Source organism: Hyla sarda, chromosome 4 (genome assembly GCF_029499605.1).
Source record: "Hyla sarda isolate aHylSar1 chromosome 4, aHylSar1.hap1, whole genome shotgun sequence".
NCBI lineage: Eukaryota > Metazoa > Chordata > Amphibia > Anura > Hylidae > Hyla > Hyla sarda.
Window position 1 is genome coordinate 99,957,665 of NC_079192.1, and position 25,006 is coordinate 99,982,670.

General features: G+C 45.0%; 2 protein-coding genes across 7 annotated transcripts in view; one reads left to right on the forward strand and one right to left on the reverse strand.

Moving 5' to 3' along the window:
- The window catches only part of CLPX (caseinolytic mitochondrial matrix peptidase chaperone subunit X), a 41,042-nt gene extending 24,010 nt beyond the window's left edge, over positions 1 to 17,032 (reverse strand). The window contains exon 1 of one of the 2 annotated variants that reach the window (XM_056571751.1): positions 16,822 to 17,032. In XM_056571751.1, coding sequence (XP_056427726.1) covers positions 16,822 to 16,879 — 58 coding nt within the window. In that variant the 5' untranslated portion in view covers positions 16,880 to 17,032. The remainder of the gene's footprint in view (positions 1 to 16,821) is intronic. The other variant, XM_056571753.1, reaches the window with a different exon arrangement.
- A 122-nt stretch (positions 17,033 to 17,154) lies between these two features.
- Positions 17,155 to 25,006, forward strand: part of SPG21 (SPG21 abhydrolase domain containing, maspardin) — a 31,536-nt gene continuing 23,684 nt past the window's right edge. The window contains exons 1-2 of one of the 5 annotated variants that reach the window (XM_056571761.1): positions 17,155 to 17,169; positions 17,398 to 17,519. The gene's annotated coding sequence lies outside the window, so the exon portion shown is untranslated. Of the gene's footprint in view, positions 17,170 to 17,388; positions 17,782 to 25,006 lie in introns of those variants that run through there. The other 4 variants (XM_056571760.1, XM_056571758.1, XM_056571756.1 and 1 more) reach the window with 4 other exon arrangements.

Sequence of the window (25,006 nt, forward strand, 5' to 3'; positions counted from 1 at the left end):
TATATACACACACACACACACACTTTTTAAACAAAAAAAAAAATCCTCCATTCAGTCCCCATCTTCAGTCACCAGCTTCTTTTATCATCTGCTCACAGGCAGCAGTGTACTCCCGCCCCTCCCCCCTTCTCCTCACATGAGGAGACTGAAGTAAACACAGACAGTGAGGGAGCCGATCACAGCAGCTTTAGATCTGCAGACCTGTCAATCATGAAGTGGGTCCATGACATAGGTGATGATGAGCGGACACAGCCGGGCTGGTATGTATCCCAGGAGGCAGTTTTTTGACCGGCTTTTTCAGTATGAAATACTGAATTTATTTATGAAAGAAATTGCAAAACATATTGGTTTTGCATACTTTAAAACATATAAAAAGTTTTTATATCTGACAGTGCCCATTTAGAAAGAAAAAAAATAATAATTTAAAATTGGGACATCACTGCCTTTTAATTTTGAGATTACCCCCTTAAAGGATAGGGGATAAGAGGTCAGATCGCCGGGGTCCCGCTGCTGGGGACCCCGGGGATCGCCGTTGCGGCACCCCGCTATCATTACTGCACTGAGCGAGTTCGCTCTGTGCGTAATGACGGGCGATACAGGTGCCGGAGCAGAGTGACGTCATGGCTCCGCCCCTCATGATATCACGGCCCCTCCCCTTAATGCAAGTCTATGGCAGGGGGCGTGATGACCGCCACGCCCCCTCCCATAGACTTGTATTGACTGGGAGTGGGCCGTGACGTCACGAGGGGCGGAGCTGTGATGCAACGATGCTCCGGCCTCTGTATTGCCCGTCATTACGCGCAGAGCGATCTCGCTCTGCGCAGTAATGATAGCGGGGTGCTGCTGCGGCGATCCCCGGGGTCCCCAGCGATCTTTTAGGGCAAAATTAACAAAAAATGCCATTTTGTAACTTTTGGGGGCTTCCGTTTCTTTGCAGTGCACTTTTCAGAAACAATGACCTTATCTTTATTCTGTAGGTCCCCACTAGAGATGAGCGAACTTCCAGTAATTCGATTCGTCACGAACTTCTCAGCTCGGCAGTTGATGACTTTAGCCTGCATAAATTAGTTCAGCCCACCGGAGCACCTGAAAGCTGGAGACTCTCTCCTAGGACCGTATCCACCTTTTCCAGCCCACCGGAGCACCTGAAAGCTGAACTAATTAATGCAGGATAACGTGCACAAACACCGAGCCGAGAAGTTTGTGACGAATCGAATTACTGGAAGTTCGCTCATCTCTAGTCCCCATGATGAAAATGATACTCAACTAATATAGGATTCATTTTGTTTTACTACTTTAAAAAAAATTCTAAAACTTTTTGTATGTTCTTCTGACCTCTATAACTTATTTTTCAGTATATGGGGATGTGTTAGGGCTCATTTATTGCACCGTGATCTGTAGCTTTTATCGGTACCATTTTTGTTTTGATGGGACTTTAATCGCTTTTTATACATTTTTTTAATGAATACAAAGTGGCCATAAATAGGTAACTCCGGACTTTGGTATTTTTTACGTATACGCCATTATCCGTGCATTTAATTAACATTATATTTTTACAGTTCGAACATTTACGCACTCAGCGATACCACGTTTATTCTTGTTAACTTTAAAAAAATTTTCATGGGAATAGGGCGGTGATTCAAACTTTTATCAACAAAGGGGTTAAATCCCATTTATTTATTTTTACACTTTTTTTTATTTATTTTTTAAGCTCCCATAGCTGTTAATTCATTCATTCCCGAGGGGGAGGAGCCAAACCGGTATAGGGAAAATTGAATATCGTGCAGGACAAAAATTTCAGTATTTGGTATGAACCGGTATACCGCCCAGCCCTAATTCAGGGCACAGGGAATCTGCAAAGTAGTGCTAAAATGCTATGTATATTTAGTAGTCAAGCAATAAAGGTATCCAATTAATGGAAAAACAGTTTACAGCAGAAAATTTCTAGGCCTCCACTTTTCCTGGGATTTATCCAGCCCTGCTTTAACCTGGTGAATGTCAGAACTGAATGTGCATGGGTGAAGGGGATTAAGACACATTGTATTGGGCAACTAAAACAAATATGAATAGTGTTGGTACTGTGGTACATGAAGTGCACATGACTGCTCCAAGCTCTGCTTACATTATGTCAGTGTTTCCAGATGCCTCCAGCTGTTGTAAAACTATAACTCCCAGCATGTCCGGACAGCCAACAGCTATCCGGGCATGCTGGGAGTTGTAGTTTTGCAACAGCTGGAGCAACCCTAGTTGGGCAACACTGCACTAGGTGAGGAGGTAGAGCCCCTTTAACCAAAGAGTGGAATTATAGCTATGTTTACCATTAACCTGTGATTGGCTGAGACAGCATTACCAGTCTATCAGGACTGCTTTTAGCACTAAAAGCAGGGGCCCGAATCTTAAAGGGGTACTCCAGTGGAAAACTTTTTATTTAAATAAACTGGTGCCAGAAAGTTAAAATGATTTGTAAATTACTTCTATTAAAAATTATGTGTCTTTCCAGTACTTATAAGCAGCTGTATGCTACAAAGGAAATTCTATTATTTTTTAATTTCTTTTTTGTCTTCTCCACAGTGTTCTCTGCTGACACCTGATGCCCATATCAGGAACTGTCCAGAGAAGGAGAAAATCCCCACAGCAAACCTATGCTGCTCTGGACAGTTCCTGACACGGACAGAGGTGTCAGCAAAGAGCACTTTTAAATAGAAGTAATTTACAAATTTGTTTACCTTTCTTGCACCAGTTCATAAAAAAAAAATTAAAAAAAATAACGTTTTCCACCGGAGTACCCCTGTGGTTACCTAGTCAGGACACTGGATTAAAATGGGGTTAGCCTATGAATAATATTGTTTGTTCAACAAAAGGTGTTGAAAGTACAAAATGGATTGTACTGTCAGCTGCCAGTTGGGGAAGGAGACTGATTCTGTCCACAGCCACTTCATAGCAGCAAGTGACATGTGGAAACAGTTATTTTTATAAATAAGCCTACAAATTGTAGCTATTGAGAGCCATTAAGGCCTTCTGGTGTAAAAGGATTGGATGCAGGGTTTATCGGAGGTATACATCATAGGACGTCCCTTAGGTGTATACATTCAATGAATACAACTAAACAAGGCTGAAGATGGCACTTTAGTGGTCTAGGACCTATGGGTCACTCATCTGTCACTGCGGGAGACCAAGGTCCTGGTGCCTGCTGGGAACCAGAAAGCCCATAGTCATAATCAAAGTGTGCACACAGAAGAAAACAGGTACCCGCACTCACCACAAGGCTGCTGTGACTCTACTCCTTCGACGGACGATCCGGTGTGTGGCTTGTTGCAGAGTGCTCAGGGGAGACTGCCGGCAAAGTGAAAATTTGTCCGCAGTCACCTCTGAGCGCTCTGCAACAAGCCACACACCGGATCGTCCGTCGAAGGAGTAGAGTCACAGCAGCCTTGCGGTGAGTGCTGTACCTGTTTTCTTCTGTGTGTACACTTTGAATACCTGAGCCATTTCCATTATACATAAACTTCCATGTAGAAAAAATAAAAACTGAAATGCGGAGTTGCAGAGACTTTGCGCTGTCAGAACAGCAGCCATGGTACAATATGGCCGGTGAGCACAATTTTATTTATTTACTTTTAGTTAGCCTGGCAACTCGAAGAAAATCAAATAAAAAGACAACCTTTACAATTATAGTTTAGGTAAATGAAATATTGTATAAAAAAATATATATATATATTTCCCCCCCAAGTTTTTATGCAGCAGCATGGCAAAAAGGTGCCACGAGTGAGAAGTATCCCATCCCCTCCCCCACATTGTGCACGTCAGATAAGAAGATATGAGTTATGTGACTGTACAGTATGCCTGGCAGTAATACTTCTATGTTATATAAGATGTCAGCAGACACAGCACAGAACAGCAAGAGACACAGCAGTAAATAGGTATAGTCTCCCATTACTGGCAATAACAACACCCGGGGCCCACGGAGACCAGCACAACGTGCAGCAGGCGAGACCTGGGGCACGCTGAGGAGAAACTGGATTATCCACATTCCAGATGGGTTTAACAAAAAGTGACCAGTGAGAAAACACAACACAGTGTAAGGCGGCATTCACACCACGTTTTTGCAATACAGTTCCCGTATACGTTTTCAATGTGAAAACCGTACGGAACCGTATTGAAAATCGTATACCTCGACTCTCCATTGAAAACCGTATGCCAAAAGATGCATCTGGTTGTGTCTGTTTTGCTTCTTGTACGGCTTTGTCCATTTTTTCCCAGTAATCAAAACCGCAGCCTACCACGGTTTTTGGTCCGTTTTTATTTTTTTTTTAAACATGGGAGTCAATGGGAACTGTAGAGGACCATACGTGCGTACGGTTCCATCGGGTTTGCACCATACAGTTTTTGACTGTGCTCAGTTTTTTTCTTGAAATTTAAATCAAACAAGTGAAACTTTATTCATAATGGAATGAAAAGTTAAAAACGCATACATTTTCTCTTTAAAAAAACTAAAACAAAAAAAAAAACAAAAAAAAAACGGATGCAACCAGACATTTTTTAAACCGTATACAGGTTTAAATTTGTACACACATTTTGATACAGTTTAGTCAGGTTTTGAGGAATCCGTTTTTCATCAAAAACCTGATAAGGGAACTGTATGGCAAGAATGTGGAGTGAATGCAGCCTAACAGAGTCCTTGAGCAAAGGTCAGGGATTTTCCATGTATTATTGTCTGGTCACAAAACACAGACACACAGGAATCCTCAGCCCAGACACGTAAACAGCACTGCGGCCTCTACACTCACATATAGGTCTGTGTGCACCTTGTTGTAAATCATGTACTGTACGTATAGAGCTATCAGATTTTTCTAATACAATGAAGCCTGATTTAAATAGACCGGAAATTAGTGCTGGGCGGTATACCGGTTCATACGGAATACCAAGATTTTTGTGCTGCACGATATGAATTTTAACCCATACCGAAATACCGGTTTGGCCCCTCCCCCTCGGGAATGAATGAATTATCAGCCGCAGCGAGCTGTCCCCACATTGGGGGACTAATCATATGTGATCCGCGAGCGCTGTTCTGCCCCCCCCCTCCCCCAATTATTAGCCCAGAACTGCACTGTTTCCATCGGGGTACTACTCACGTCACCCACAAGCGCTGCCCTCCTCGTCCTCCTGTTTGTTGCGGCCGCCAGGACTGACACTCAATACCAGTGGTCTTCAACCTCCAGATGTTGCAAAACTACAACTCCCAGCATGCCCGGACAGCCGTTGGCTGTCCGGGCATGCTGGGAGTTGTAGTTTTGCAACATCTGGAGTTCCGGAGGTTGAAGACCACTGCTCCATACTTTATCCCTATGCCCGGGCTGCAAAAGGTAAACAAAATAAACTTTATCTCACCTTCCCCGCCTCGGCCAGTGATAGGTTGAGCGCACTGTCATGTAAGAAGCCGGCCAGAGCTTCTTACATGACAGTGGGCTCAGCCTATCACTGGCCGAGGCGGAACATCGGTGCGGCCGGTGATAAGCTGACGGCTCTCCGACGTTCACGTCCCCAGCATAAGGCCGACGTCGGAACATGCGTTCGTTTATTTTTGTTTACCTTTTGCAGCCCGGGCATAGGGATACAGCATAGAGTGTCAGCGCCGGCGGCCGCAACAAACAGGAGGACGAGGAGGGCAGCGCTTGCAGGTGACATGTGAGTATTTACCCCGATGGGGACAGCGCAGCGCTGGGCTAATAATTTTAAGTTATATACTGTGGAACCGCCATAAGTTACAAAAATACCGCAATACACATATTTGGCCATACCGCCCAGCACTACCGGAAATTAACCAGAACTTCTCTACTGCTAAAATTTTTCAGTCACTATACCAGCAGTTTCTGCTAAAACTATTCTTTACAGGTAATGAGCACACACCATTATTGGGTTTTCCCATTCTGGAGGGATCCAACAGGAGCATTCACCACATAGTCACCCAATCTTAATGGAAGCCTGTCCTGACGTGTGGCTACCTGCTGGTTCCCTGCCGACATCAGAAGTTTCCACATTACACCCACAGTACAGTGATCCCTCAACTTACAATGGCCTCAGGTTACAATATTTTCCCCACATACGATGGTCTTTTCTGGTCCATTGTAACTTGAAACCAGATTCAACATACAATGCTACAGACAGTCCAGATCTGTCCTGTGTTACTGAAGTACATGCACTGACTGGTGTCTGGTAGCACCTCCTATAGTACAGGGAGGTATTACATGTTCTGTACTACTCTTTACCTGTGCCACAGTTAGCTGCTCCTTTGGACACCAGGTGGGGGTGGCTCCATGTTACTTTTTTAGGACATTGGGGGACATGTATCATTATTTGTGTATGGTAGAAGCAGTTTACCCCTTTTCCCGAATTCTAAATTATGTGCAGAAGAGCTAAATTTATCACTCAAGCGCAATGAGCTTCATAAATTGCAGGTAAATATAGTAATCTCCTAAATCCACTCTTTGGAAAATAGAATCGATGATTTAGAGCATCTTGCTACGTTAAGTCCAAGATGGTTTATATTTGCGCAAATAAAACAGCTCTTGCGGCAAAATTTTTGGTGTAAAGGAAAAGTGCACAGTTAATAAATCCATGTGTGCTATAGATCCAAGGTACCCCGATTCAGCCACATCTGGAGGACATGCTCTACCAAAACATGCGCAAAAAAATGGGCTTGCGCAAAATTTCGCACAAAAAAAATACACACAGAACAGGGGTAAAATCTTTGATACATGTCCCCCAGTGAGTGTACTGTACAGGACCCTGAAGAAGCTCCTGTCCTCTACATAGACAGTGATTTACAGCTCCCAGCAGATCTTTCTTACAGATAAAGCAATTGCTTCAGAACCAATTAACAGGTTTCCATAGAGTTATGGTCTCAACATACAATGGTTTCAACATACAATGGTTGTCCTGGAACAGATTCATATTGTAACTTGAGGGACCACTGTATTTGAAGTAGCATTATTTTTATGTCAAATAGTTTTAGTAGTATTTTGTTCTGCAAATTATTAGAAATGTATCTTATTACTACAGCTGGGTGAGCACTGAGCAGACAATTGAAAAGGTATGTGAGCACCCAAAATTTTCTATAAAAAAAAAATAAAATAAAATAGATGGGGATAGAAAAATAAAGCATACTTAAAAATAAAGCCTGGATCCCCAGCAGCTGCTGTTCTGATGCCTCCCTGTATGGTGACCCTCCTTGAACAACAAGTGCCTGTGCAGGGCAGCTTCTGCAGGGACTCCTGTCAAAGGAACTAGACGCAGCAGAGCACAAGAGGGAGAAGGAGCCAAACGACAGCTATGGGGATCAGGGCAGAAGTGTATGCTTCATTTTTCTATGTCCAGGACCCAAAAGATTTTCTGGGTCTGGAGTACCCCTTTAGCTGGAAAAAGTGTACAGCCTAATAATGTAAACAGTAATATTTCCATTCACTGAAAGCAAGCAGAGACCTGGAAACAGACAAGAAAATGCATCAAAGTGTATAAGTAATTTACAGAACTTTGCTAGGTGAATCTGGAAAACCGTAGCAGCTTATAGTCTGCCATTAAAGGTTAAAATATCAGTGCTAAAAGCCCATAAAAAGTTTGGAGGTTCTCTACTACACAGCACAGTCGTGTACCTCCGTACACCAATACAGTTATCCCAACATTTGCAAACTACAACTCCCAACATTTCCTGACAGCTTTGGTAGTTGCAGTTTTGCAACAGCTGGAGAGCCATAGGATAAATGGGCACTGTCAGATAAAAGCATTTTTTATTTGTTGTACATCTCAGAAAAATATGAACCTTTAACCCCTTCATAACCCAGCCTATTTTCACCTTCAGGACCTGGGCATTTTTTGAAAATCTGACCACTGTCACTTTAAACATTAATAACTTTGGAATGCTTTTACTTATTCTGATTCCGAGATTGTTTTTTCGTGACATATTCTACTTTATGTTATTGGTAAAATTTCACTGATATTTGCATCCTTTCTTGGTAAAAAATCTAAAAATTTCATGAAAATTTTGAAAATTTAGCATTTTTCTAACTTTGAAAGTTTCTGCTTGAAAGGAAAATGGATATTCCAAATAAATTACATATTGATTCACATATACAATATGTCTACTTTATGTTTGCATTAAAAAATTGACAAGTTTTTACTTTTGGAAGACATCAGAGGGCTCCAAAGTTCCGCAGCAATTTTCCAATTTTTCTCAAGATTTTCAAAATCGTACTTTTTCAGGGCCCAGTTCAGGTTGGAAGTGGATTTTAAGGGTCTTCATATTAGAAATACCCCACAAATGACCCGTTTATAAAAACTGCACCCCTCAAAGTATTCAAAATGACATTCAGTAAGTGTTTTAACCCTTTAGGTGTTTCACAGGAATAGCAGCAAAGTGAAGGAGAAAATTCTAAATCTTCATTTTTTACACTCGCATGTTCTTGTAGACCCAATTTTTGAATTTTTACAAGGGGTAAAAGGAGAGAAATCCCCCAAAATTTGTAACCCAATTTCTCTCGAGTAAGGAAATACCTCATATGCGTATGTAAATTGTTCGGCGGGCGCAGTAGAGGGCTCAGAAGGGAAGGAGTGACAATGGGATTTTGGAGAGTGAGTTTTGCTGAAAGGGTTTTTGGGGGGCATGTCCCATTTAGGAAGCCCCTATGGTGCCAGAACAGTGGACCCCCCCACATGTGACCCAATTTTGGAAACTATACCCCTCATGGAATTTAATAAGGGGTGCAGTGAGCATTTACACCCCACTGGCGTTTGACAAATATTTGAAACAGTGGACTGTGCAAATGAAAAATGTTCTTTTTAATTTTCACAGACCACTGTTCCAAAAATCTGTCATACGCCAGTGGGGTGTAAATGCTCACTGCACCCCTTATTACATTCCGTCAGGGTGTAGTTTCCAAAATGGGGTCACATATGGATATTTATTGTTTTGCGTTTGTCAGAACTGCTGTAACAATCAGCCACCCCTGTGCAAATCGCCTCAAATGTACATGGTGCACTCTCCCTTCTGGGCCTTGTTGTGCGCCCCCAGAGCACTTTGCGCCCACATATGGGGTATCTCCGTACTCGGGAGAAATTGCATTACAAATTTAGAGGGTTTTACCTCTTGTGAAAATGAAAAGTATAGGGCAACACCAGCATGTCAGTGTAAAAAATTTATTTTACAGCTTCACCTTTTCATAAGGGGTTAAAGAAAAAAAAGCCCCCCAAAATTTGTAAGGCAATTTCTCCCGAGTACGGAGATACCCCATATGTGTCCCAAAACTGTTGCCCTGAAATACGACAGGGCTCCAAAGTGAGAGAGCCCCATGCGCATTTGAGGCCTAAATTAGGGATTTGCATAGGGGTGGACATTGGGAATCATTGGCATAGAATACCCCTAACAGGGTGCCTCCAGCTGTTACAAAACTCCCAGCATGCCTGGACAGTCAGTGGCTGTCCGGCAATACTGGGAGTTGTTATTTTGCAACAGCTGGAGGCTCCGTTTTGGAAACAGTAGCGTACCAGACGTTTTTCATTTTTTGGGGGGAGGGGGGCTGTGTAGGGATATGTGTATATGTAGTGTTTTTTGACTTTTTATTTTAGGTTAGTGTCAGTGTAGTGTAGTGTTTTTAGGGTACAGTCACATGGGCAGAGCTTCACAGCAAGTTTGCCGCTGGAAGTTTGAGCTGCAGCGCAAAATTTGCGCCATCTCAAACTTGCAGCACTCACTGTAAACCTCCGCCCATGTGAGTGTACCCTGTACATTCACATTGGGGGGAGGTGGCAAACATCCAGCTGTTGCAAACTCCGAGCATGCCCTTTGGCTGTCCGTGCATGCTGGGAGTTGTAGTTTTGCAACAGCTGGTTTGGAAACACTAAGTTATGTAATAAACTTTCAAGTGTTTTGCAACCAAACTTAGTGTTCCCAAACCAGTGTGCCTCCAGCTGTTGCAAAACTACAACTCCCAGCATGCATGGTCTGTCAGTGCATGCTGGGAGTTATAGTTTTGCAACAATTGCAACAGCTGGAGGCACTGAGGTAGGAAACGGACAATGTTTCCCAACTAGTGTGCCTCCAGATGTTGCAAAACTACAACTCCCAGCATGCCCAGGCATGCTGGAAGTTGTAGTTCGGCAATATCTGAAGGATCAGATGTTGCCGAACTACAACTTCCAGCATGCTTGGGCAGTCTGGGCATGCTGGGAGTTGTAGTTTTGCAACATCTGGAGGTCCACAGTTTGGAGACCACTGTATAATGGTCTCCAATCTGTGCTCTTCCAGATGTAAGAGAACTACAACTCCCAGCATGCCTGGACAGACTGAGCATGCTGAGATTTGTAGTTTTGCAACATCTGGAAGAGCACAGATTGGAGACCATTATACAGTGGTCTCCAAACTGTGGACCTCCAGATGTTGCAAAACTACAACTCCCAGCATGCCCAGAAAGCCAAAGGCTGTCTGGGCATGCTGGGAGTTGCAGTTTTGAAACTCCCAGAGGCAGCAGTGAGATCGCTTTACGGCGATCTCACTGCTGCCAATGAAGATGCCGCCCTGCTGCCGGAAACTCACCGCCGGGACCGCCTGGAGGACGCCGCTCGCGCCGGGACCGCTCGGGACACCGCATGGCCGCGTAAGTGACGCCGGGGGACGGGTAGGGGACACTTAGAGCGTTGTGTGTCCCGATCCCCGTGATCCGGACTCGCACACCGCGCTGCTAAGTATTCTCATAGCGAAACGCTGCTATCAGCTAGTCAGATTTGACTAGCTGATAGCAGCGATCGCTGGGGGGTGGGGGATGAAACCCCCCGTGGTCACATGGTAAGATGGCTGGCTGTCAGTGATAGCCACCATCTTACCGGGCGCTGCGAGTAGCGGCAAAAATGTTCATGACGTACCTGTATGTCATGGGTCGGGAACACCTTCCCACTCATGACGTACAGGTATGTCATAGGTCTGGAAGGGGTTAATATACTCATTAAGAAAATGTTATTTTCTTTTTATAGAAATCACGGCTTATAACACCACCACATACGCTCCAGAACATAATCCTGTCCGGCTGCAGCATCATCTGTGTCCAAGCTGAAGCACAGGCATGGACAAAGTCCACTAGGAAAAGGCTAGAGTAGCACTTCTCAGTGCTCACTCCTGTCCTATCAGACTGCAGCAATAAAACAGAGGGGGGATGGGGGGGTTACAGAGCAACCTGCAGTGATTTCGGATGAAGAGACCCAGCACAGCAGAGCAGACTCAGGGAGGAAGAGGAGTTTTGCATGGTGAGGACACATCCCTTCCAAATCTCAGAATGACAAACCAAGCAAGCAACAGGTAAAAGATATTTGTGAAACAAATAAAGATGTTAGACATAAAAATTATATGTACATGATCAGGATTAGGAACTGAGTGACATAACTTTTGGGATATGACAGGTATTATTTAACTATCGTTGCACTGGTAAACAAGACTGTATAATCTATACACAGTTACTATGCATTATAACCTTGTTTTCATTTTTCACAACATATTTTCTTCAAGGTGCTAGAAAGATTTCTCAGAGATTTTGGTCCGTATGGACACTATGGCATCACGCAGTTGCTGCAGATTTGTTGGCTGCACATCCATGATACCAATCTCCCATTCCACCACATCCCAAATCTATTGTATTGAGATTTAGTGACTGTTGAGGCCATTGGTGTCCAGTGAACTCATTGTTATATATGAGATGATGTGAGCTTGTGCCATGGTGCATTATCCTGCTGGGGGCAGCCATCAAAAGATAGGTCCACTGTGGTCATAAAGGGATGGATATGGTCAGCAACAATACTAAAGGTAATTAGATAAAATGGCCCCTTGGACAGAAAATCTCAGCATACATGTCCATGTATCTGTCTATATTCCGGCCATTTTACCAGAATCCTCCATATCACAACATTTTACGCTAAATGAACACCACTAGAGTTTATGATTCCATACACATATTGCCTTATCTCCTTTATGAATGGCAATATGGAGATTGATATAGGCACTTGGATACAATATAAACTGTATGTGAGGTAAAGGTACAAGAGTGGTTGGATTAAAAAGTCCACTACTTTATGTACATTGTTGTTTTTCCAATCCTGTCTATTTCTTAATGAACCCTGTGTAGTCTGGCTCTGGATTATATAGGAATTCCTGCCTGTAATATTTTAATAATTGTGTTGTTGAATAGATTTTTTTATACAGTAAAGTTGATATGTGTATGGAATCATAAACTCTAGTGGTGTTCATTTAGTGTAAAACAATACTCAGGTAGGCTGTCATAAATAAATTATCCTCAATTGGTACTACGGGTCTCAAAATGTGGAAAGAAAATGTCTCCCACCACGGAACAACACTAGCAGCCTGAACCATTGATACAAGGCAGGATGGATCAGTGCTTTCATGTGTTTACGACAAATTCTGTCCCTACCATCTAAATGTTGCAGCAGGAATCCAGACTCCTCAGATTAGGCAACATTCTGCCAGTCTTCTATTGTCCAATTTTGGTGAGAATGTACAAACTGTAACCCCAGTTTCCTGTTAGCTGACAGGAATGACACCTGGTGTGATCTCCTGCTGCTGTAGCCCATCTGCTTCAAGGCTTGACCTGTTATGTGATCAGAGATGGTATTCTGAATACCTTGGTTGTAACCAGTGTTTTTTTGAGTTACTGTTGCCGGTCATCTCAAACCAGTCTGCCCATTCTCCGCTGAAATCCACACAGCTTCTGCTCACTGGATATTTTTTCTTTTATGGCCCATTCCCTGTATACCCTAGAGATGGTTGTACGTGGAAATGCCAGTAGATTTGCAATTTCTAAAATACTTAGACCACTCTGTCTGGTGACAAAAACAACCTGTGAATTAGATTTATGATTATTAGATAAGGCAGCAGGAAGCCATTCTCAGTCACAGTACTTTCCTTAAGAACAGGCTTTCTGCTGCCTTAGTCATAAATCTTAGGAGCAGTATTACAAATACCCCCTTTCACATGACTGGTCTCATCCTGCGCTGACAGGAAGGGAGGGGGTAAAGGGACAGCACATGCTGCTTTGACAGCCAGGGTACACAGTGTACAATGGAGACAAATCACTATGTGGGAGATTTATCAAAACATGTCCAGAGGAAAGTTGCCCAGTTGCCCATAGCAACCAATCATTTAATTTCCAAAATGAAAGAAGCAATGTGAGTGTTTTTCTCCCTTGTACACAGTGACCTAACCCCACAGGCTCTCAAAGCAGTTTCCACTGTCCCTTTACCTCCTCCCCTCCTGTCAGCGCAGGACGAGGTCAGTAATGTGAAGGGGGTTTTGGTATTACTGCTCCCTCTATTTTAGTTAGTTTCTTTGTTAAACATTTTGACACCATACACAGGTTGTTTTGCTGGACAAACCCTTTAGATCCCCTTTCTGATGCTCTGTTTTAACCACATCTACATGCCCAAATGCACTGCCATGTGATTGATCAAGCATCCAAAATAAAATTGTGCGGTGAGATGAGTGTATAGTTACTACCCAGTAAATATAGTATCACAGTACACTGTGCGGCGGTTCTATTATACAGTATATTATAGTATCACAGTACACTGTGCGGCGGTTCTATTATACAGTATATATAGTATCACAGTACACTGTATGGCGGTTCTATTATACAGTATATACAGTACACTGTACGGCGGTTCTATTATACAGTATATATAGTATCACAGTATCACTGTACGGCGGTTCTATTATACAGTATATACAGTACACTGTACGGCGGTTCTATTATACAGTATATATAGTATCACAGTACACTGTACGGCGGTTCTATTATACAGTATATAGTATCACAGTACACTGTATGGCGGTTCTATTATACAGTATATATAGTATCACAGTATCACTGTACGGCGGTTCTATTATACAGTATATACAGTACACTGTACGGCGGTTCTATTATACAGTATATATAGTATCACAGTACACTGTACGGCGGTTCTATTATACAGTATATACAGTATCACAGTACACTGTACGGCGGTTCTATTATACAGTATATATAGTATCACAGTACACTGTACGGAGGTTCTATTATACAGTATATACAGTATCACAGTACACTGTACGGAGGTTCTATTATACAGTATATATAGTATCACAGTACACTGTATGGAGGGTCTATTATACAGTATATATAGTATCACAGTACACTGTATGGAGGGTCTATTATACAGTATATACAGTATCACAGTACACTGTACGGCAGTTCTATTATACAGTGTATACAGTATCACAGTACACTGTACGGCGGTTCTATTATAAAGTGTATACAGTATCACAGTACACTGTACGGAGGTTCTATTATACAGTATATACAGTATCACAGTACACTGTATGGATGGTGTATTATACAGTATATACAGTATCACAGTACACTGTACGGCGGTTCTATTATACAGTATATATAGTATCACAGTACACTGTATGGAGGGTCTATTATACAGTATATACAGTATCACAGTACACTGTACGGCGGTTCTATTATAAAGTATATACAGTATCACAGTACACTGTACGGAGGTTCTATTATACAGTATATACAGTATCACAGTACACTGTATGGATGGTGTATTATACAGTATATACAGTATCACAGTACACTGTATGGAGGGTGTATTATACAGTATATACAGTATCACAGTACACTGTACGGAGGTTCTATTATACAGTATATACAGTATCACAGTACACTGTACGGAGGTTCTATTATACAGTATATACAGTATCACAGTACACTGTATGGAGGGTCTATTATACAGTATATACAGTATCACAGTACACTGTACGGCGGGTCTATTATACAGTATATACAGTATCACAGTACACTGTACGGCGGTTCTATTATACAGTATATACAGTATCACAGTACACTGTACGGCGGTTCTATTATACAGTATATACAGTATCACAGTACACTGTACGGCGGTTCTATTATACAGTATATACAGTATCACAGTACACTGTACGGCGGTTCTATTATACAGTATATACAGTATCACAGTACACTGTACGGAGGTTCTATTATACAGTATATACAGTATCACAGTACACTGTACGGAGGTTCTATTATACAGTATATACAGTATCACAGTACACTGTACGGAGGTTCTATTATACAGTATATACAGTATCACAGTACACTGTACAGAGGTTCTATTATACAGTATATATAGTATCACAGTACACTGTACGGAGGTTCTATTATACAGTATATATAGTATCACAGTACACTGTATGGAGGGTCTATTATACAGTATATAGTATCACAGTACACTGTATGGAGGATCTATTAAACACTATATACAGTATCACAGTACACTGTATGGTGGTTCTATTATACAGTATCACAGTACACTGTATGGTGGTTCTATTATACAGTATCACAGTACACTGTATGGAGGGTCTATTATACAGTATATACAGTATCACAGTACACTGTATGGCGGTTCTATTATACAGTATATATAGTATCACAGTACACTGTATGGAGGGTCTATTATACAGTATATATAGTATCACAGTACACTGTATGGAGGGTCTATTATACAGTATATACAGTATCACAGTACACTGTATGGCGGTTCTATTATACAGTATATACAGTATCACAGTACACTGTATGGAGGTTCTATTATACACTATATACAGTATCACAGTACACTGTATGGCGGTTCTATTATACTGTATATATAGTATCACAGTACACTGTATGGAGGGTCTATTATACACTATATACAGTATCACAGTACACTGTATGGAGGTTCTATTATACACTATATACAGTATCACAGTACACTGTATGGCGGTTCTATTATACTGTATATATAGTATCACAGTACACTGTATGGAGGGTCTATTATACAGTATATATAGTATCACAGTACACTGTATGGAGGGTCTATTATACAGTATATATAGTATCACAGTACACTGTATGGAGGGTCTATTATACACTATATATAGTATCACAGTACACTGTATGGCGGTTCTATTATACAGTATATATAGTATCACAGTACACTGTATGGCGGTTCTATTATACAGTATATATAGTATCACAGTACACTGTATGGCAGGTCTATTATACTGTATATATAGTATCACAGTACACTGTATGGCGGTTCTATTATACAGTATATATAGTATCACAGTACACTGTATGGCAGGTCTATTATACTGTATATATAGTATCACAGTACACTGTATGGCGGTTCTATTATACACTATATATAGTATCACAGTACACTGTATGGAGGGTCTATTATACAGTATATATAGTATCACAGTACACTGTATGGCGGTTCTATTATACAGTATATATAGTATCACAGTACACTGTATGGCGGTTCTATTATACAGTATATATAGTATCACAGTACACTGTATGGCGGTTCTATTATACTGTATATATAGTATCACAGTACACTGTATGGAGGGTCTATTATACAGTATATATAGTATCACAGTACACTGTATGGCGGTTCTATTATACTGTATATATAGTATCACAGTACACTGTATGGCAGGTCTATTATACAGTATATATAGTATCACAGTACACTGTATGGCGGGTCTATTATACACTATATATAGTATCACAGTACACTGTATGGCGGTTCTTTCTTCTACACTGTATACTATAGTACCACAATACAGTAAACCCCGGTAACATGCCCCGAGCTGTGAGTCTTCCCCAGCCCCAGTTTACATAAGGATAAGCGGCGCCTGCTCCCCCGGCCCCCGCTCACCTCTGTGCAGGGAGCTGCAGATGATCCTGGCGGCGCAGGAGCAGCTAGGGCCGGACATGGCGGTGCCCGGGGTGACGGACGGACAGGTCCCGGTGCAGGGAGAATGTCCCCCGGGGGCTCCCAGGAACTGGGGGGGAGACTGTCTGTAAAGTAAAGCCGGAACCTAACAGCGTCCCGGGCCCGAGCAGCAGCCTAGAGTGTCGTCAGCCCGGCTAGGGTGCACCAAGCCAACCAATCAGAATCGTGCCTCGGAAAAGCTGATAGGGACGTGCCGTTCTCACGTCCTAATGACGTCACGACGCCGAAGTTTCCCAATCGACGTGCGTTCCACATCCCGAGATACCAATGGTAAATCGGCCGCCATGTTTACTCCTGTCAATGACAAGTACTGACAAGTATTGACGTTGTTAGAAAAGCGTCGTGAACTAGAAGTTAAGAGCTGCGTTGTCTACGAAAATATACGCCATGACGTGTCTGAGTGTACTATACAGACAGGCGGGTGGTGATCACGTGTACTGTCTTTCATACTTTCCATTCACACTATTTGACCGCCTTATTGCTTTTTCTTCCCGACAGGAGTAAAAATGGCGGCCTGCTGACGTGACGTCACTATGAACCCCTCATGACCCCTGATATTTCTATTACCACGTGCTAGAGTTGTGACAGATCCACGCGCAAGGCATGATGGGGTGTATCAGGTGATCATTAGCTGCACAGTATGCTGGGATTTGTGGTTATAAAACATGAAGGCTACAGGTCGCTGATACACCGCTGTTTTACAACGTGAAGTCACGAGGTATGAGAATGATAAACAGAACCACTCTGAGGCATGTGACCGGTCACGTGCCCAACATTCTGTGACAGAACCCGGAAGTAGCTCACTGGAGGGAAAGCGGCGCAGCCTGTGCTGACAGAGAGCCCATGTACGTACTGGACACGAGGGGGCGCTGTGCTGCAGGGGTATGTGTGCTACATAGGGGGGTGCTGTGCTGTAGGGGTATGTGTGCTACATAGGGGGGTGCTGTGCTGCAGTGGTATGTGTGCTACATAGGGGGGGGTGCTGTGCTGCAGGGGTATGTGTGCTACATAGGGGGGTGCTGTGCTGTAGGGGTATGTGCTGCATAGGGGGGTGCTGTGCTACATAGGGGGGTGCTGTGCTGTAGGGGTATGTGTGCTACATAGGGGGGTGCTGTGCTGCACTGCAGTCGTATGTGTGCTACATAGGGGGGTGCTGTGCTGCACTGCAGTCGTATGTGTGCTACATAGGGGGGTGCTGTGCTGTAGGGGTATGTGTGCTGCATAGGGAGGTGCTGTGCTACATAGGGGGGTGCTGTGCTGCAGGGGTATGTGTGCTACATAGGGGGGTGCTGCATAGGGAGGTGCCTTGCTGCAGGGGTATGTGTGCTACATAGGGGGGGGTGCTGTGCTGCAGGGGTATGTGTGCTACATAGGGGGGTGCTGTGCTGCAGGGGTATGTGTGCTACATAGGGGGGTGCTGTGCTGCAGGGGTATGTGTGCTACATAGGGGGGTGCTGTGCTGCAGGGGTATGTGTGCTACATAGGGGGGTGCTGTGCTGCAGGGGTATGTGTGCTACATAGGGGGGTGCTGTGCTGCAGGGGTATGTGTGCTACATAGGGGGGTGCTGTGCGGCAGGGGTATGTGTGCTACATAGGGGGGTGCTGTGCGGCAGGGGTATGTGTGCTACATAGGGGGGTGCTGTGCTGCAGGGGTATGTGTGCTACATAGGGGGGTGCTGTGCTGCAGGGGTATGTGTGCTACATAGGGAGGTGCTGTGCTGCAGGGGTATGTGTGCTACATAGGGAGGTGCTGTGCTGCAGGGGTATGTGTGCTACATAGGGGGGTGCTGTGCTGCAGGGGTATGTGTGCTACATAGGGGGGTGCTGTGCTGCAGGGGTATGTGTGCTACATAGGGGGTGCTGTGCTGCAGGGGTATGGGTGCTACATAGGGGGGTGCTGTGCTGCAGGGGTATGGGTGCTACATAGGGGGGTGCTGTGCTGCAGGGGTATGTGTGCTACATAGGGGGGTGCTGTGCTGCAGGGGTATGTGTGCTACAAATGGCGGGGTGCTGTGCTGCAGGGGTATGTGTGCTACATAGGGGGGTGCTGTGCTGCAGGGGTATGTGTGCTACATAGGGGGGTGCTGTGCTGTAGGGGTATGTGTGCTGCATAGGGAGGTGCTGTGCTACATAGGGGGGGTGCTGTGCTGCAGGGGTATGTGTGCTACATAGGGGGGTGCTGTGCTGCAGGGGTATGTGTGCTACATAGGGGGGTGCTGTGCTGCAGGGGTATGTGTGCTACATAGGGGGGTGCTGTGCTGCAGGGGTATGGGTGCTACATAGGGGGGTGCTGTGCTGCAGGGGTATGTGTGCTACATAGGGGGGTGCTGTGCTGCAGGGGTATGTGTGCTACATAGGGGGGTGCTGTGCTGCAGGGGTATGTGTGCTACATAGGGGGGTGCTGTGCTGTAGGGGTATGTGTGCTGCATAGGGAGGTGCTGTGCTACATAGGGGGGGTGCTGTGCTGCAGGGGTATGTGTGCTACATAGGGGGGTGCTGTGCTGCAGGGGTATGTGTGCTACATAGGGGGGTGCTGTGCTGCAGGGGTATGTGTGCTACATAGGGGGGTGCTGTGCTGCAGGGGTATGTGTGCTACATAGGGGGGTGCTGTGCTGCAGGGGTATGTGTGCTACATAGGGGGGTGCTGTGCTGCAGGGGTATGTGTGCTACATAGGGGGGTGCTGTGCTGCAGGGGTATGTGTGCTACATAGGGGGGTGCTGTGCTGCAGGGGTATGTGTGCTACATAGGGGGGTGCTGTGCTGCAGGGGTATGTGTGCTACATAGGGGGGTGCTGTGCTGCAGGGGTATGTGTGCTACATAGGGGGGGTGCTGTGCTGCAGGGGTATGTGTGCTACATAGGGGGGGTGCTGTGCTGCAGGGGTATGTGTGCTACATAGGGGGGTGCTGTGCTGCAGGGGTATGTGTGCTACATAGGGGGGTGCTGTGCTGCAGGGGGTATGTGTGCTACATAGGGGGGTGCTGTGCTGCAGGGGGTATGTGTGCTACATAGGGGGGTGCTGTGCTGCAGGGGTATGTGTGCTACATAGGGGGGTGCTGTGCTGCAGGGGTATGTGTGCTACATAGGGGGGTGCTGTGCTGCAGGGGTATGTGTGCTACATAGGGGGGTGCTGTGCTGCAGGGGTATGTGTGCTACATAGGGGGGTGCTGTGCGGCAGGGGTATGTGTGCTACATAGGGGGGTGCTGTGCGGCAGGGGTATGTGTGCTACATAGGGGGGTGCTGTGCGGCAGGGGTATGTGTGCTACATAGGGGGGTGCTGTGCGGCAGGGGTATGTGTGCTACATAGGGGGGTGCTGTGCGGCAGGGGTATGTGTGCTACATAGGGGGGTGCTGTGCGGCAGGGGTATGTGTGCTACATAGGGGGGTGCTGTGCGGCAGGGGTATGTGTGCTACATAGGGGGGTGCTGTGCGGCAGGGGTATGTGTGCTACATAGGGGGGTGCTGTGCGGCAGGGGTATGTGTGCTACATAGGGGGGTGCTGTGCGGCAGGGGTATGTGTGCTACATAGGGGGGTGCTGTGCGGCAGGGGTATGTGTGCTACATAGGGGGGGTGCTGTGCGGCAGGGGTATGTGTGCTACATAGGGGGGGTGCTGTGCGGCAGGGGTATGTTTGTTACATAGGGGGGTGCTGTGCTGCAGGGGTATGTGTGCTACATAGGGGGGTGCTGTGCTGCATAGGGGGGTGCTGTGCTGCAGGGGTATGTGTGCTACATAGGGGGGGCTGTGCTGCAGGGGTATGTGTGCTACATAGGGGGGTGCTGTGCTGCAGGGGTATGTTTGCTACATAGGGGGGGTGCTGTGCTGCAGGGGTATGTGTGCTACATAGGGGGGTGCTGTGCTGCAGGGGTATGTGTGCTACATAGGGGGGTGCTGTGCGGCAGGGGTATGTGTGCTACATAGGGGGGTGCTGTGCGGCAGGGGTATGTGTGCTACATAGGGGGGTGCTGTGCTGCAGGGGTATGTGTGCTACATAGGGGGGGGTGCTGTGCTGCAGGGGTATGTGTGCTACATAGGGGGGGTGCTGTGCGGCAGGGGTATGTGTGCTACATAGGGGGGGTGCTGTGCTGCAGGGGTATGTTTGTTACATAGGGGGGTGCTGTGCTGCAGGGGTATGTGTGCTACATAGGGGGGTGCTGTGCTGCATAGGGGGGGGCTGTGCTGCAGGGGTATGTGTGCTACATAGGGGGGTGCTGTGCTGCAGGGGTATGTGTGCTACATAGGGGGGTGCTGTGCTGCAGGGGTATGTTTGCTACATAGGGGGGGTGCTGTGCTGCAGGGGTATGTGTGCTACATAGGGGGGTGCTGTGCGGCAGGGGTATGTGTGCTACATAAGGGGTGGCTGTGCTGCAGGGGCATGTGGGCTACATACTGTCATGGTTTCACAGAAAAAGATTGCAGTAGCACATGTGTTGCTATACACATGTTTATTCCCTTTGTGTGTATTGGAACTAAACAAAAAAAAAGGAGGGGAAAAAAAGAAAATTGGACAGAATGTCACACCAAACTCCAAAAATGGGCTGGACAAAATTGTGGAAAAATAAGATTGTGTCAAGCATGTGATGCTCCTTTAAACTCACCTGGGGCAAGTAACAGGTGTAGGAAATATAAAAAATCACACATGAAAGCAGATAAAAAGGAGAGAAGTTAACTTAGTTTTTGCATTGTGTGTCTGTGTGCGCCACACTAAGCATGGACCACAGAAAGAGAAGAGAACTGTCTGAGGACTTGAGAACCAAAATTGTGGAAAAGTATCAAAAAGCTCAAGGTTACAAGTCCATCTCCAGAGATCTAGATTTTCCTTTGTCCACAGTTTGCAACATTATCAAGAAATTTGCAACCCATGGCAAAAATTGATGAAAGGTGTCAACACAAGATAGTCCAGATGGTGGATAAGCAGCCCCAAACAAGTTCCAAAGATATTCAAGCTGTCCTGCAGGCTCAGGGAGCATCAGTGTCAGCACAAACTGTCAACATTTAAATGAACTGAAACGCTATGGGAGGAGACCTAGGAGGACCCCACTGCTGACACAGAGACATAAAAAAGCAAGACTATATTTTGCCAAAATGAACTTGAGTATGCCAAAATCCTTCTGGGAAAATGTCTTGTGGACAGATGAGACCAAGATAGAGCTTTTTGGTAAAGCACATCATTCTACTGTTTACCGAAAACGGAATGAGGCCTACAAAGAAAAGAACACAGTACCTACAGTGAAATATGGTGGTTTTGGGGTTGTTTTGCTGCCTCTGGCACTGGGTGCCTTGAATGTGTACAAGGCATCATGAAATCTGAGGATTACCAATGGATTGTACAGCCCAGTGTCAGAAAGCTGAGTTTGTGTCCGAGATCTTGGGTCTTCCAGCAGGACAATGACCCCAAACATACGTCAAAAAGCACCCAGAAATGGATGGCAACAAAGTGTGGAGGGTCCATAAGTGGCAGCAATGAGTTCAGATCTAAATCCCATTGAACACCTGTGGAGAGATCTTAAAATTGCTGTTGGGAAAAGGCGCTCTTCCAATAAGAGAGACCTGGAGCAGTTTGCAAAGGAAGAGTGGTCCAACATTCCGGCTGAGAGGTGTAAGAAGCTTATTGATGGTTATAGGAAGCCACTCATTTTAGTTATTTTTTCCAAAGGGTTTGCAACCAAATATTAAATTAAGGGTGCCAATAATATTGTCCAGCCAATTTTTGGAGTATGGTGTGACATTATGTCCAATTTTTTATTTTTTATTTTCTCCCCTCCCTTTTTTGGTTTAGTTCCAATACACACAAAGGGAATAAACGTGTATAGCAAAACATGTGTTCCTGCAATCCTTTTCTGTGAGAAATACTTCATTTTCTTGAAAAATTTCAGGGGTGCCAACATTTACGGCCATGACTGTAGGAGGCCATGTGCTGTAGAGGTATGTGTAGTACATAGAAAGTGCTATGCTGCAAGAGGTGTGTATGGTATAGGTGGTTCTGTTCTGTAGCGGGGGGGGGGGTTGGTACATAGAGGGGCATTGTGCTGCAGGAGCACGTGCTGGCTAAATATATGGTTTAGGTCACATCATGTTTTGTGGTTACATCACTGGTATACTTTGGGTTATCTTAAATAAAGAAGTGTCTTATTGGATCCTTATGGTTAAAAATTATCCATGGTAGATGCATAGACTTTTGACTGGCCTAAAGATTACGTTTGGACTTTATCCCGGTCATATACTTTTTGTATGTGTGACTGATAAGTTTATTACCATTATTTCCTGATGGACCCCATTGATTGGGGTTTGATCGGTTCTGCCAAGGAATTTTTCTTTTATTCAGGGAAATGTAGGGCTTGGTTTTTCTATCGATTTAGATGGAATCTGTGATAGATCCTGCAGATATGAACAGTCTTATCATGTACCTTAATCATAGTGTCACAAGGTGTCCTATTGTGCAATGCATTACCCCTATTGTACAAAGACATCTGCAGGATCTTTATTGTTAGTTATTGCAGGGCAAAAAAGAGAAAAAAAATTCAGCTCTGCTACATCTGCGTCTGCTACATCTGTGTATTCCGACCAAACCTAGGGGAGGGTGAAGTCTGGGGTACAGGTGGTGGTCCCATGCTTAAGGGGTTGTGTTATATGGGCATAATATACAGTAAGGGTGCGTACACACTGAATTCAGCGAGCGGAGATTCCGTCTGGTGGCCGCCGCCAAATATACTTCTGCGCTAGGGCCGCGGGGCACTGAGCTGTTAACATTGATGGCTATGCAGTGCTCGCGGAATCCGTGCAAAGAATGAACATGTTCTTTCTTTGCACGGAACAGTTTCAACGGCGGAATTGTCCGCCGCTGACATTTCGCAGTGTGAACGGGTCTCGCGGAAAACCCATTTACACTAATGTTAAGTTCAAACCGCGGAATTCCGTAGTGTGAACGCACCCGAAGGCAGTGATCTCCAAACTGTGGACCTCCAGCTGTTGCAAAACTACAACTTCCAGCATGCCCGCACAGCTCTTGGATGTCTTCTCTTTTGGGTGCACTTTTCCTAATTCTTGTGTATAGCTGTAATGTAATTACTGTGTGCTACAATTCTGGTGCCTTTGAGAACACTGAGGGAGATCAAGGGGTCTTATAGACAGATTCTCCTTGTTTCCCATTGCATGAAGTCAGAGCCATATGAGAAATGAAAGCTGAGCTGTGATTGGTTGCTATGAGCAATGACAACTATCTTACTAGAAGTCCGCTAGATAAATCCTCCTCACAATTCTGGTAAATCAGCCAAGAAGTGGAGCAGCATTGTGCGTGTGTTGTTCCTTTTTAGCCGGGAGACTCAGGATTGCTTGGTGTCTCAGCACTGATCCCTCAGCAATCATACACTTATTTCCTATCCTGTGGAGGATACTCCTTTAATCACTGCATAATGAGAAGTTCTGCAACTTTGGAATATACTTTGTTCCAATTTCTTATCGAGACATACTGCGGTTGATGACTTTGTGGTTGTTACAATGTATCGGTGCAGATGGTATAAGCTGCCTGGAGGCAAGACAAAAAAAAAATGGCAACCTCTCAGTTGTTGGGGAGGTTTTAAAGGGGTACTCCACTGGCCAGCATTCGGAAGTAAATGTTCAGAACGCCGTTTTCACACTGCGGGGGTCTGTCATGGTCATGCCCCCTCAATGCAAGTCAATGGGAGGGGGCGTGACTGCATAGACTTGCATTGAGGGGGCCTGTATAACTTTCCATCACCAGTTGATTTAAAAATACTATTTATTTCAGAGTACCCCTTTAGTACCTCTTTTAATACAATACTGACACTGTCAAAAGTTTAGATTGTACTGGGTCTCAGTTAGGGCTGGGCGGTATACCGGTTCATACCGAAATTTTGGTGCTGCATGATATAAATTTTTCCCCATACCGCAATACCGGTTTGGCCCCTCCCCCTCGGGAATTAATGATCAGCCTAGCGCAGCGCTGTCACCGTCAGGGTAAATACTCACATATCACCCACAAGTGCTGCCCTCCTGTATGTTGCGGCCGCCGGCGCTGACACTCTATACTGTACGCTGTATCCCTATGCCCGGGCTGCAAAAGGTAAACAAAATAAACTTTAACTCT